The sequence below is a fragment of the Tachyglossus aculeatus genome, chromosome 1 (genome assembly GCF_015852505.1).
Source record: "Tachyglossus aculeatus isolate mTacAcu1 chromosome 1, mTacAcu1.pri, whole genome shotgun sequence".
In the NCBI taxonomy this organism is placed as follows: Eukaryota; Metazoa; Chordata; class Mammalia; order Monotremata; family Tachyglossidae; genus Tachyglossus; species Tachyglossus aculeatus.
This window is the reverse complement of record NC_052066.1, coordinates 155,221,823-155,233,743: the sequence shown is the minus strand read 5'-3', so window position 1 is coordinate 155,233,743 and position 11,921 is coordinate 155,221,823. Positions and strand designations below refer to the sequence as shown.

The window sequence follows — 11,921 nt, the reverse complement described above, 5'->3', positions numbered from 1 at the left end:
ATCAGCAGATGGGCTCAGGAAGCTGTTTCACAACAGCTGCGTTGGGCTTCCTCAGAGGATTGGACAATCCAGAGAGGAGTTGGTTGTGTCCTCCCCCAACTACACTCCCCACCCTCACCCAGAGCTGGAGAGCCCGGTGGAGTCGGGTAGCCAGATGACCAGGAGCTGACCTTCTGAATGATGATGAAGTGAGCAGGGGTGGGGCCCCGGATGGAATTCAGGGGCTACCTTAGGGATGGTTTCGTGTGGCTGAGGGCAGAAGGGTGGGATTCCTCCGACTCTGAGAGGCCCAACCTCTCGAAATGCCAGCAGGCACCGCTACGGGTACCTTATGTTGTTGGATTGGGAATGCTCTTCCCATCTCGGATTCTTACCACTAGGCACCTGGGGAGGCATGATAACTCACCTCACGGTCCCAGCTCTGCCACATAATTTTGGGTGATTCCATTTGTCTGGGGGGTCGTCGGAGTCCAATCTAGTTCCTGCTAGACTGTAAGCTTGTTGTAGGCAGAGAATGTGCCTATCAATTGTGCTGTATTGTACTCTCCCAGGTGTTTAGTATGATTCTTTGCACACAGTAAACGCACAATAAATACCACTGATTGATTGACTGATTGGACCCATTGACACATGCCCATCTCCCTTCATTGGGGTCAGGGAGGTGCATGCCTTGGTTCTGTTTTCTGTTGACCAGCACCCATGGGAATATTTTTCCTTCCCCATCTGTCTCCCTGCTCCATCCAGCCTGGCATCTTTGAATGATCTGGCATATTTTCTCCGGGGAGAATGATGTGGAAGAACTGATGGCTGTTACTTTCATTCCCTGCAGGTTCTCTCTCTCCCACCATCCTTCTCCCCATCACCATGCCAGATCTTTTCATGGGTTCTAACCCAAGGGAGGGCCCATAGGGAGAGGGCTTCTTAGGGCTAGAAGAGGTGAGCCCCACGGGTGGACCCCAAAGGACCCAGGTCTACTCTCAGGCCCACAGTACCACAGTTTTGGTTTTGTGCCAATTTTCACCCTTTTCCTGTCCAGTGGGTTTTTCTAGCCCTTGGATTGGCATTGCCTGGGCTTTGGCCTCCGGCACCTCCCTCCCCTGCCTGGCAGCATCCTGTGGGTGGAAGTCGATGACCTCTCTCATTCTGCCCGATGCCACTGAACATCTCTCTCATCTCTATGAGATGCCAGATAGAAAACCAAGCCCTTGGCAGTCGTTTTGTGCATCACCCAAAATGACACGTCTCACGGCACAGATTTTCCTCATTCTTAATGGTCTGGACAAGATCTCCCTTCCCTTGGTGTTGAAAGTCAACCACTGACAGTATGTGAATGGGTGAATCCGATGAGATTTTGTTTTCCTTCTGCTTTTTTTAATTCTGATTGAAATCTGGCCCATGTCCCACACCTCCTTCCCTCCCTCCCATATGTGAGAAACCTAAGGGACCAAAATGACTGTTTGGCTTGAATGATTGTGCCCCATACAGTGGAACGCATTCTGGCAGAGGGACCCTCTTTCAACTCCAGAAAACCCTGGGGTTGGGACGGTTCCATCGGCGTTCATGTCCCTGGTCACACTTCAGTGGGGTTCAGAATTTTTCCCAGGAAAAGGGTGCTCCACGTGATGTCTTCAAATATGAAGATGTAGAAGGGCCTGTTGAATGTCATGCTAGGAGGCAACATCACCGGCACCATCTCCATTCCCGTGGCGCCCGCGGCCTCGGTGCCCTTCTCATCAACATGCAGGACAGCCTTGTGGACGACCTATGGGGACCAAACAGGTGGATAGTTTTGGGAAAGGAGGAGCTTTTCTGGGCTCAACGCGCTATTGAATTCCCCCACTGAGGCACAAGGGGGTATGCATGCCTCAGAAGGGATGGATGACCACCACTCGCTTCTGAGAGCTGCTCTCACCCCATCCCAGGACGAATGTTCTTCACGGGGGGATGAGAGTCAACACAGCCCCAGCCCACCACTCCCCCTCGAGTCTTGGGTTGGTACACGGCACGTGGCCTTATTCGGGAGGTGGTGCACTTCCAACTAATCTCTCATTCAACCCACACATTGGATCTGTCACTAGATCTCTTCAGTTCTACCTCCACAACTTCTCTAGAGTCTACCCTTTCCTCTCCATCCACACTGCTTCCACACTGGTCTGAGCACTCATCATTTCTCACCCAGACCACTGCATCTTGTCTCCCACCTCCCATCTCTGCCCTTTCCAGTCCCTACATCATTCTGTTGCCCAATTCATTTTTCTGAAAAAAAAAAAAATGTTCAGTCCATATCTCTCCAGTCCTTGAGAATGTCTGATGCTTGCCCATTCATTTCTGCATCAAACAGAAGTTTCTCACCATCTGAGAGCTTGAAAGGTCTCATTCAGTTGACTTCCCTCTTACCTCACCATTCTGCTCTCCCACAACCCAGCCCGCCTGCTCCACTCCTCTGACACCAACTTACTCGTCATACCTCTATCTCATCCACTCGCATCCTCCCTCAGGCCAGGAACTTCCTTCTCATTCTTGTCCAACAGACAGCCACTCTCCACCTCTTCAAAGCCCTCCTAAAATCACAGCTCCTCCAGAGGCCATCCCTCATTTCCCCCATCTACCCTCCTCTCATTATAGTCTACGTGCCTAGCTGCATTCCCTTCGAGGACTTGGTAGTATCATTCTGTCACAACTCTTGACATGATCCCTCTTCACAGGGAGCTTACAGTCTGTAGTGGGAGACTAATTTATTTTAATGCCTGATAGGGGAGTTGGATAGTCACCCCCATCCCATGGCTCTTTTATCCATATTCTCATACTTTGCCAAGCATTCAGTCCAGTGCTCTGTACACACTAAGCCCTCAATCAATACCATCAATTTATTTGGACATATAAATGGAGGAATGATGGGGAAAGGCATTGGACTTTGATTGAGTCAGCAACTCACTTGGGTTGCCCAGGGGAATTTTGTTGTGGGAATCTGCTTTTGGAATTCCACAGGCCTGGGCCCTGTGAACTGGTGACCTGTTCTGAGGTGGGATCCATGGAAGGACCCCTGCCAGAAGATCTAGGACAGCCGGCTGTCAGTGGCCTGCTCTTTCAAGTCTACTCATCAGAAGGATACTAGAACCCATAGAATGACGATCCCTCCAGAGCTCTGAAAGTCTGTCCCATTGGGTGGAAAACACAAGTGTGTAGAGAAGCACTCGGAACAATTCACCCCAGATCCATTCAGACCTGACGGATCAGCTATGACCGAGAGATAAACTAGAGTCTATCTGTCAGTTGCATCTGTCAGAGAAGCAGCATGGCTCGGTGGAAAGAGCCCTGGCTTGGGAGTCAGAGGTCATGGATTCTAATCCTGGCTCTGCCACTATCAGCTGTGTGACTTTGAGCAAGTCACTTAACTTCTCTGGGCCTCAGTTACCTCATCTGGAAAATGGGGATTAAGACTGTGAGCCCTGTGTGGGACAACGTGATTACCTCGTATCTACCCAGCGCTTATAACAGTGTTTGGCACATAGTAAGTGCTTAACAAATACCAAAATTATTATTATTATTATCTGGACCACGTCATCCGGCCATTATGCTATAAGGTGCCCTGGTCTGAAGGGGTCTGTATCCTTTTGGATACTGGAAGCCCAAATCTATTATTGGACTCCAAATTTAACTGGGAGGGAGGGGTGGGTGGAGCCAGGGAGTTAAAGTTTGGCCCTGAGTACAACTTGACTCTGAGTGGTGTCTCTCCGGGCATCTCCAGTCAATTCCTCAGAAGTCCCCCAAAGCCCTGGAGAGGGTTGATGCACCAACTCCCATTGTCAGGTGTGTCTGGGAGAGAGTGATGCTTCTGCCTCTCACACCAGGACGGGACCCAGCTGAAAGGAGAAACCCTGGGGGAATTTTTCCAAAACAATGTTGCACTCTAGGGTGTGGTCACAGGACCTCGGGGAGAGGGCACCCCATCAAGCTTCATTCCCTCTGGATGCCTCTCACAGAGGGGCCTCGGGACAGCCCAGACTCACCTTGGATAACATCAGCTTTTCCTCAGAGAGGCCAGACAGGTCTGCCCGATCACTAAACAGGTCCCGGACACCCATCTTATTCAGCACGGGACGGAGGTCGTAGGTACCCGAGATGGAAAACTTGGGCAGGTACACATCTAGTTGGCTGCTCAGAAAGAAATCAACTTTGAGAAAGAAGGCTGGAGATGATTTGACCTTTGGTCTCTGTCTGCCCCAGAGTGGTGAAAGCTGGGCTCCCTCGGGTCCTCAGAGGAATGGGAATCACCTGCTGAGATCTAGGCCTCTCACCAAATTTTATTCAGGACAGCCATCGCCCTGAGAGGGTGAGATCTCATTCATTCATTCAATCACAGGCTTCCAGGACTGTTCCCGGGGCCCTGTGTGGTTTCTGGACTTGGATATCATGAGAGCCACCACACCTCAAATTTCTCTCAGCTTGGACAACCCTCCTGGCCATGGCATCCTGACCCGGAGAGCACTGTGAAGGGTAGCATGCTCTAGGAATCTGGTTTGTTTTGTTTTGGTGGTTTCAAAGCAAAGCAGATTGCTCTTGGGTCTGCCCCTCTAAAGCCATCTCAAGCAGACACACAACTGTGGTTCACTGAAAGTGTGTGGTGCTGGGAAATTGCGGAAGCCACCCCAGCCCAACGAGCCTCTTGGTCCCAGAGTTGAATGTCTTCATATGCCTGGGGATGGATGGGGGAACACACCCCTCCCTCTCCACCCCATGCCCATCCCTTCCTAGTCCAGTGGCTTGGCAGAATTCCCTCAGACTGCCAGGTTGGCCTCCGACCCCACTCCCCTCTGAGAGACCATGTGGGCATTGGTGTGGTGCCACCACTGCCCTAGGGGCTCGACTCCCTGAATCCAGCCCTTGGCTCAACAGCAGTGGAGGAGGAGCTTGTCCTATGGCACGAGACAGTGCTGCCATGAGGAGACAGGACCAGGTCTCCACAAGCATGGCGGAGGGGAGAGATTCACTCACGGGGCACTTCTGACTCATCCAGCACCTCAACTCCACTCTGCCCATCCGGTCAGTGTGGTGCACAGACCCAGGAAAGGAGGGAAGTTACCTTTCATCAAAGGAAGTTGACCATCTCTTTAAGGTGTCCCTACTCAGGCCTGCCTCTACCTCCTCCATCTTCCCTTCATCGGGGAGGATAAACCAGGCAGTGACATTCCCCTTGTATTTCAGTTGCAAGACGACGCAGGGGAGTTGGTCATCAAACAGGTGCTTGTAGGTGGCAGATCGGAACATCATCGGGACCTTCACAGTCAAGTTCTCTCGGACGTAAAACGTGTCTTCAGTGGTATGTGCTATATCAAAGGGTTTGAGCCATTCCCCTTTGGATGTGGAGACAGAGAGAGAGTGGTTGGGAGGCAACCCGGAAAGTTAATGACCCCTAGATTCACCACGGACTGCGGCGGGGATGTGCATCTGGAAACCTAAGTTTGGGGCTGTGGAGGATGATCCCTTTATTCCTTCATTTCTCTTCCCTGGACTCCAGGGGGCCAGAGACCACCGTGACCACCGTGACCTGTGGACAGGAACTGGGCCCCAAGAATGAGAGGCCGGACCCATAACCCATGGAATCTGGAATGGCAGGACCACCTGGTTTCACTCCGGACCCCCAGCTGTTCAAAACCCCCGTTCAGTCTCACGCCAAAAAAAAATTCCTCCCCTCTGCAGTATAGGCCTGCCCAGGGGAACTCAGGCCCGAGATTTATTGGAGGAATTGCACACAGGCCTCGATCGATCAGGCCCATTGGATTGTCCTCAACCAGATTTGCCAGGTATAAAAATAATAATAGTAATAATGATCATGATATTTATTAAGCGCTTACTATGCTCCAAGCACTGTTCTAAGTGCTGGGATAGATACAAAGTTATCAGATTGTCCCACGTGGGGCTCACAGTCTTATGTTGCCAACTTGTACTTCCCAAGTGCTTAGTACAGTGCTCTGCACACAGTAAGCACTCAATAAATATGATTGATTGATTAATCCCCATTCTACAGATGAGGTAACTGAGGCACAGAGAAGGAAAGTGACTTGCCCAAAGTCACACATCTGTGAAGTGATGGAGCTGAGATTAGAACCCATGACCTCTGACTCCCAAACCAACACTCTTTCCACTAAGCCACACTATTTGCTTGGCCAAGTAAGGTATGGAGGGACGGCAACCCCAACCAAAATCCCACACCATCTAGCACTGGCCAGAATCAGTAGACTGATCCTCTGGTGCCCACTTTTTTCCCCTGATCCCATCTGCTGGAAGATCCTTGATCTCTTCCACATGTGACTCTGGATTCACAGAGAGGGGCCGTGGAAGGTGTGGATCCTGATCGGTGAATGGATGAAACAGGCCGTGAGAATCTCACATGCAGCTGGACCTGGTCCTGGAGGTTGAACAAGCCCCCCCCCCCCCCTGCAAACACCTCAGATGTCGGAGGTGGGAGGCGGTCCGTGTGGGTGTCTGCCTCCCCGGTATGAATTGACCACCACTGCCCCAGATGGCTTGCATAGGACTGAGGCCCAAGAAAATGGAGAGATCTGTTTGCTTTCCACCAGTCTAAGGGCAAAAGTGGACCTCACACCCATGAGGGACAGAAGCCTGAATCCCTGCATCTCACTCTCAACATTCCCCTCCCCACTAGATGGGACCCCCTCAGGCAACTTCCCAGATGGGGCCATGGTAGGAGTGTAGCCAGGGACCCGTGACTGACTGTGGGCCCCCTAGACTTTTGAACTGAGGGGTCTCACCTTGAAAGTAAATGTAGCTGACAGAGATCATAACGGCATCCTCGTTGAGCTGCTGAAACAGTTCAGGGATATTCCCATGAGTCTGATTTGCTACATGTTCATTGATCTGCTTCCTGACCCCTTCCAGGTCTCCGAAGTTGACAGGGAATGCTTCCGCTTCATAATACTTCGCGGCATCTGTCAGAAACGACTCAAGGACCTTGACATTCTTGTCAACAAACAGGGCGCTCCCCAAGTCCAGGGTGGTATTGGAGGCTTTGACCTGGAGCCCGAGGTGACAGAACCCATCGTGGATGGCCTTGGCCCAGCCCTCTGTAGCATTGAACCTGAACCCTTCCAGGATTTGAGCGAGGGTGGTGTTTCTGGCCCCCAGTGACAGCAGGGCAAAAGCAATCGAGATGGATACCGGAGAGACAAGGACATTCTTTCCTGGCTCCAGGGCCTTCAGCTGCTTGAAGAAGCTGAGTGCGAAGTGTGCGTTGGAAACTGCCAGGTCCCGGACTTCCCAGGGAGAGGAGCCTGAGTGTGGGCTGTCAGTGGGGTTGACTGGGAGGTCACTGATGACGACTCCAAAGAAGATGACTGCCAGGAGGCTCTGGCAGAGAGAACGCCACATCTTCCTCCTCGGTGGGAAGGTCTGCAACAGAGGGGACCAAGGTAGAGGTCAGGGGGTGAGACCAGCTGAGAGTCTCCGTTCAGCTTCTGAAGGGTCCCTTTTCCACTGGGGCTCAACAGTCCCATGACAAACCCGGAACCTCTACCAATGACATGAACTGAAGGGATCCCAGAGCTGCCTGGGGGTCTGTAAGTCAAGGAGAATGAGTTCTGGACTGGGGGAGTGGCATGGATGAGGGTTGGGCATCCCAGACTTCTGAGAAGTGGCAGAAGCTGAACTTGGCGATCATCAACATCAATCGTATTTATTGAGCGCTTACTATGTGCAGAGCACTGTACTAAGAGCTTGGGAAGTACAAATTGGCAACATATAGAGACAGTCCCTACCCAACAGTGGGATCACAGTCTAATCATCCCAGCCGTTCCCCTCAAGGCTCAGCTACTGCAAGGCCAACTGACTGCCGACATCTCCAGCCTACTGATCGACAGGCTCACCTGGCAAGCCCTAAACCAAGTGCCTGAGTACTAAGTGCAATAGAATTGGGCAGACCTGAACCCCACCCATGAAGAGGTGACAGTCCAGAGGGGTGCAGGGGAGCATGCCTGGGGTTCCTGTTTCTGGGAGTAGGGAAGGGGGCATTCAGAAACCTTTCTGAGATGCCGCATCATCCCAGGACATGCGAGGGGGTCCTCGGCTCTCTGTGAATCTCTCCAGAAGACCACCGCTCCCTGTGAAAGGCAAACCATTGTCTCTATCTGCTGCTGGCTGCCCCTCCCTGGGACTCAGCCTCAACGCATGCCAGAAGCATCTATCAGCCCATCCGATAGATTGGACTTTCGCTGGGTGGTTGGGGAGGAGGTGAGTTTCAATGTGGGAAGTGGTGTTCCAGCTTCACAGGACAGAAGCCTCAGCTGGAGAGGCGGTTAGAGCCTAGAGGGAGTGCTGTGGGCTCATCCCCAAGGGGGATCCCCAGAAACCTCTCAGGGGTCAGACTGTGTTCCAGTGATATGGGCAGTCCAGTCTGCAGACCCATCCTCAAAGATCTCCAGGTCTGGTTCAGCTAAGTGCATTTGAGGGGAAAATCTTGGCACAGATTGTCATCGGAGGGATCGTTTCCCCATCAGGCTTTTGGAAAACCCTCCTGGTCTACGGTGGTCATCACTGTTAAGTCGGGTGTCTGACCATGAGGAGAAAAACCCCCGGGGAGATCCTCAGGGCTGGGAAGATATGACTATCCAGATTCACCGGGGGTGATGGGGAGGAAGAGTCAGGAGGCACCTTTCCAAGATCTACATTCTGGTGTTGGACTTGGAAAACAATATCTTTCTAAAACCTAGTGATCATCTGGGCAGGTGATGGTTGGGGAGACGTTTGCAGAGGAGGCACTGAAGTCCATCAGACTTCCACCCCTCATCCTCCCCCCACCACCCCAGAATAACTTCCTGATGAAATTCATTTATGGGGAGGACAAGCCTCAGTACCATCACCTGGGGAGATACCCCTCCTTCTCATATCATCATCATCATCAATTGTATTTATTGAGCGCTTACTGTGTGCAGAGCACTGTACTAAGTGCTTGGGAAGTACAAGTTGGCAACATATAGAGACGGTCCCTACCCAACAGTGGGCTCACAGTCTAAAAGGGCTCACAGTCTAAAAGACTCATATGTATTGCATATTGCATATGTATTGCAGAGAAGCAGCATGGCTCAGTGGAAAGAGCATGGGCTTTGGAGTCAGAGGTCATGGGTTCTAATCCCGACTCTGCCACATGTCTGCTGTGTGACCTTGGGCAAGTCACTTAACTTCTCTGAGCCTCAGTTACCTCATCTGTAAAATAGGGATTATGACTGTGAGCCCCACGTGGGACAACCTGATCACCTTGTATCCCCCCAGTGCTTAGAACAGTGCTTTGCACATAGGAAGCACTCGACAAATGCCATTATTATTATTATTATTATTATTATTATTATTATTATTATTATTGCCCTCACTCCCTTTGTCCTCCCCAGAGTCTCCACGCTGGGATGAGAGGAGGAAAGGACTCATATCTGTCAGAGAAGAGAGACTCAAGTAGGGGTTGGTAGCACCACTGGCTGCCCCTCTGAGCCAAGCCACTCCAGCTCCTCCCACCCACACTCAGCATGTGGGTATCTCATGGCCATTCGACAGATGAGGTTGCCGGGCTCCATGGGGTTGGGTGACCTACCAGAGATCCCCCAGCATAGGAGTGATGGGGGTCCTCCCTGAGTGCTGGGCTGGGCCACCTCACTCCTGCCACCAGGCGCTTAGGCATCTGGGGCAGCTGTCTTGCCCAGTGGACCATGAACGTGGGAGAAATCTCCAGTGGTTGCCTATCAAGTTTCATATGAAACAAAAACTCCTCACTATAGGCTTAAAAGCTCTCCGTCACCTTGCCCCCTCCTACCTCACTTCCCTTCTCTCCTTCTACAGCCCAGCCTGCACACTTCAATCCTCTGCTGCTAACCTCTTCACTGTGCCTCGTTCTCACCTGTCCCACTGTCGACCCCTGGCCCAGGTCCTACATCTGGCCTGGAATGCTCTCCCTCCTCACACCCACCAAACTAGCTCACTTCCCCTCTTCAAAGCCCTACTGAAAGCTCACCTCCTCCAGGAGACCTTCCCAGACTGAGCCCCCTTTTTCCTCTGCTCCTCCTCCCCTACCCATTGTCCCTACTCCCTCCCTCTTCTTTACTCCCTTCTCTGCCCCACAGCACTTGTGTATACATGTACATATTTATTCTATTTAATTAATGATGAATATATATCTATAATTCTATTTATTTATTTCGATGCTATTGATGCCTGTCTACTTGTTTTGTTTTGTTGTCTGTCTCCCCCCCTTCTAGACTGTGATCCCGTTATTGAGTAGGGATTGTCCATAATATTGTGTGATCTCTATGGCCTGGTAATGTATGTCAGTCAGTCATATTTATTGAGCACTTGCTGTGTGCAGAGCTCTGTACTAAACACTTGGGAGAGTACAATATGTTTTACTCTCCCAAGTGCTTAATATAGTTCTCTGCATATAGTAAGCTTTTATATATAGTAAGCTTTCATATCGAAGGAGTTTTTAAATTTTACATATGTAAGATGTTTTGACTTTGCATTTGCCCATTATAAATGTGAACTTGTATAGAAAAAAGTATTTTAACCTTTTCTGATTTTGAATATGGTTCTAAGTTTGGATTCAGTGGGGCAGTTACCTTTTTATTGTGGTTGGTTTTGCTTCTCATGGTTTCATGCAGTAGTATTTATTTACAAAATTGACTCTTTTTTGTAACCCCCAAATAGAGGGAGGGTTGCAAGAAATTAAGTCTAGCAATTAAAGGAGCAGGAGAAAAAAAGAGGGAATAAAAAGAAACAGAAAGAAAAGGAGGAGGAGGAGAAAGGTAAGAGGGCATTTCGATGATGTATCACTATTGCATTCCCAAAGTGCTGCACGTGGTAGGCACTCAATAAATTAGGGTAACCCCTCTTTTTTTTAAAAAAAAAAAGTATTTAAGTGCTTGTTATGTACCAGGGATTGTACTAAGTACTGGGGTAGATAAAAGTTAATCAGGTTGGACAAAGTCCATGTGCCACAGGAGGCTCACAGTCTTAAACCCCTTTTTGTAGATGAGGTAACTGAGGCACAGATAAGTTAAGTGACTTGCCCAAGGTCACACAGCAGACAACTGTTGGAACCGGGATTAGAGCCTGGTTTCTTGTGATTCCCAGACCCATAACTTCCTTTCTTCTTTTCCCTTTCCCTTCTGCATTGCCCTGACTTGCTCCCTGAGCCTGCTGTTGGGTAGGGACTGCCTCTATATGTTGCCAATTTGTACTTCCCGAGCGCTTAGTACAGTGCTCTGCACACAGTAAGTGCTCAATAAATACGATTGAATGAATGAATGAATGAATTGTCTCTGTTGCCAAATTCTACTTTCCAAGCACTTAGTATAGTGCTCTGCATACAGTGTGTGCTCAATAAATACGATTGAATAAATGAAAAAGATGGGAGAGGGCAAATCCAGGTAAGAACAAAGGTGGGAATAGATCCAAAGGGCCCCAAAGACAGGGGCTGCAGAAATCACAGAGGCCTTGGCATCCTGTCAACCAGTCATTGTCTTCAGAAAGGTGGACATGCCAAGGCACGGCTGAGAACATTCCCGGCAACAAACCTGTCACCCCTCCTCTCCCTCAAGACCAAACTTACCTTACCAGACTGGGGCACCTTGTACCAAACTCACCCACTCTGGGGCTCGGACACGTCGTAGGGTGGGGCCTGACGGGTTGGAGGCAACTTCAGCCTTTGGTGGCGAAGAGCTGGACTCACGGGTTGAGAGGTGGATCCCTCTGTGTTCCAAGTGCTGGCAGCAATCCTTTATCTGTTTATCCCACTATCTTGTGAAGGCAGTGGACTTCCCTGTAAATATTAACTAGCGGTATGTGGAATCGACAGACGCCCGGGAACTGCCAGACCAAAAGTTGGAGGATTCAAGGTTGCCACTGCCAAGGCCTGGGGATGT

The 11,921-nt window shown here is 50.4% G+C and overlaps 1 protein-coding gene across 1 annotated transcript; it reads right to left on the bottom strand.

The window, feature by feature from the left end:
• Positions 1-1,243: 1,243 nt before the first annotated feature.
• Positions 1,244-11,768, bottom strand: LOC119933298 (corticosteroid-binding globulin-like). The gene is made up of 5 exons (XM_038752748.1): positions 11,609-11,768; positions 6,774-7,410; positions 5,084-5,354; positions 4,011-4,155; positions 1,244-1,762 (listed from the first exon to the last, which is right to left on the bottom strand). The coding sequence occupies exons 2-5, from the start codon at positions 7,387-7,389 to the stop codon at positions 1,571-1,573; spliced, it is 1,224 nt and encodes a 407-aa protein (XP_038608676.1). The 5' UTR covers positions 7,390-7,410; positions 11,609-11,768; the 3' UTR covers positions 1,244-1,570.
• Positions 11,769-11,921: the final 153 nt, after the last annotated feature.

Bases quoted from the DNA above. Each gene is read 5' to 3' on its own strand.
- LOC119933298 (XM_038752748.1), bottom strand. From the start codon at position 7,389: ATGTGGCGTTCTCTCTGCCAGAGCCTCCTGGCAGTCATCTTCTTTGGA. The intron at 4,156-5,083 runs GTAACTTCCCTC...CTTTCTGAGCAG, and splicing joins TCAACTTCCTTTGATGAAAG to CCAACTAGATGTGTACCTGC. The intron at 1,763-4,010 runs GTGAGTCTGGGC...TGGTCCCCATAG, and splicing joins AAAAGCTGATGTTATCCAAG to GTCGTCCACAAGGCTGTCCT.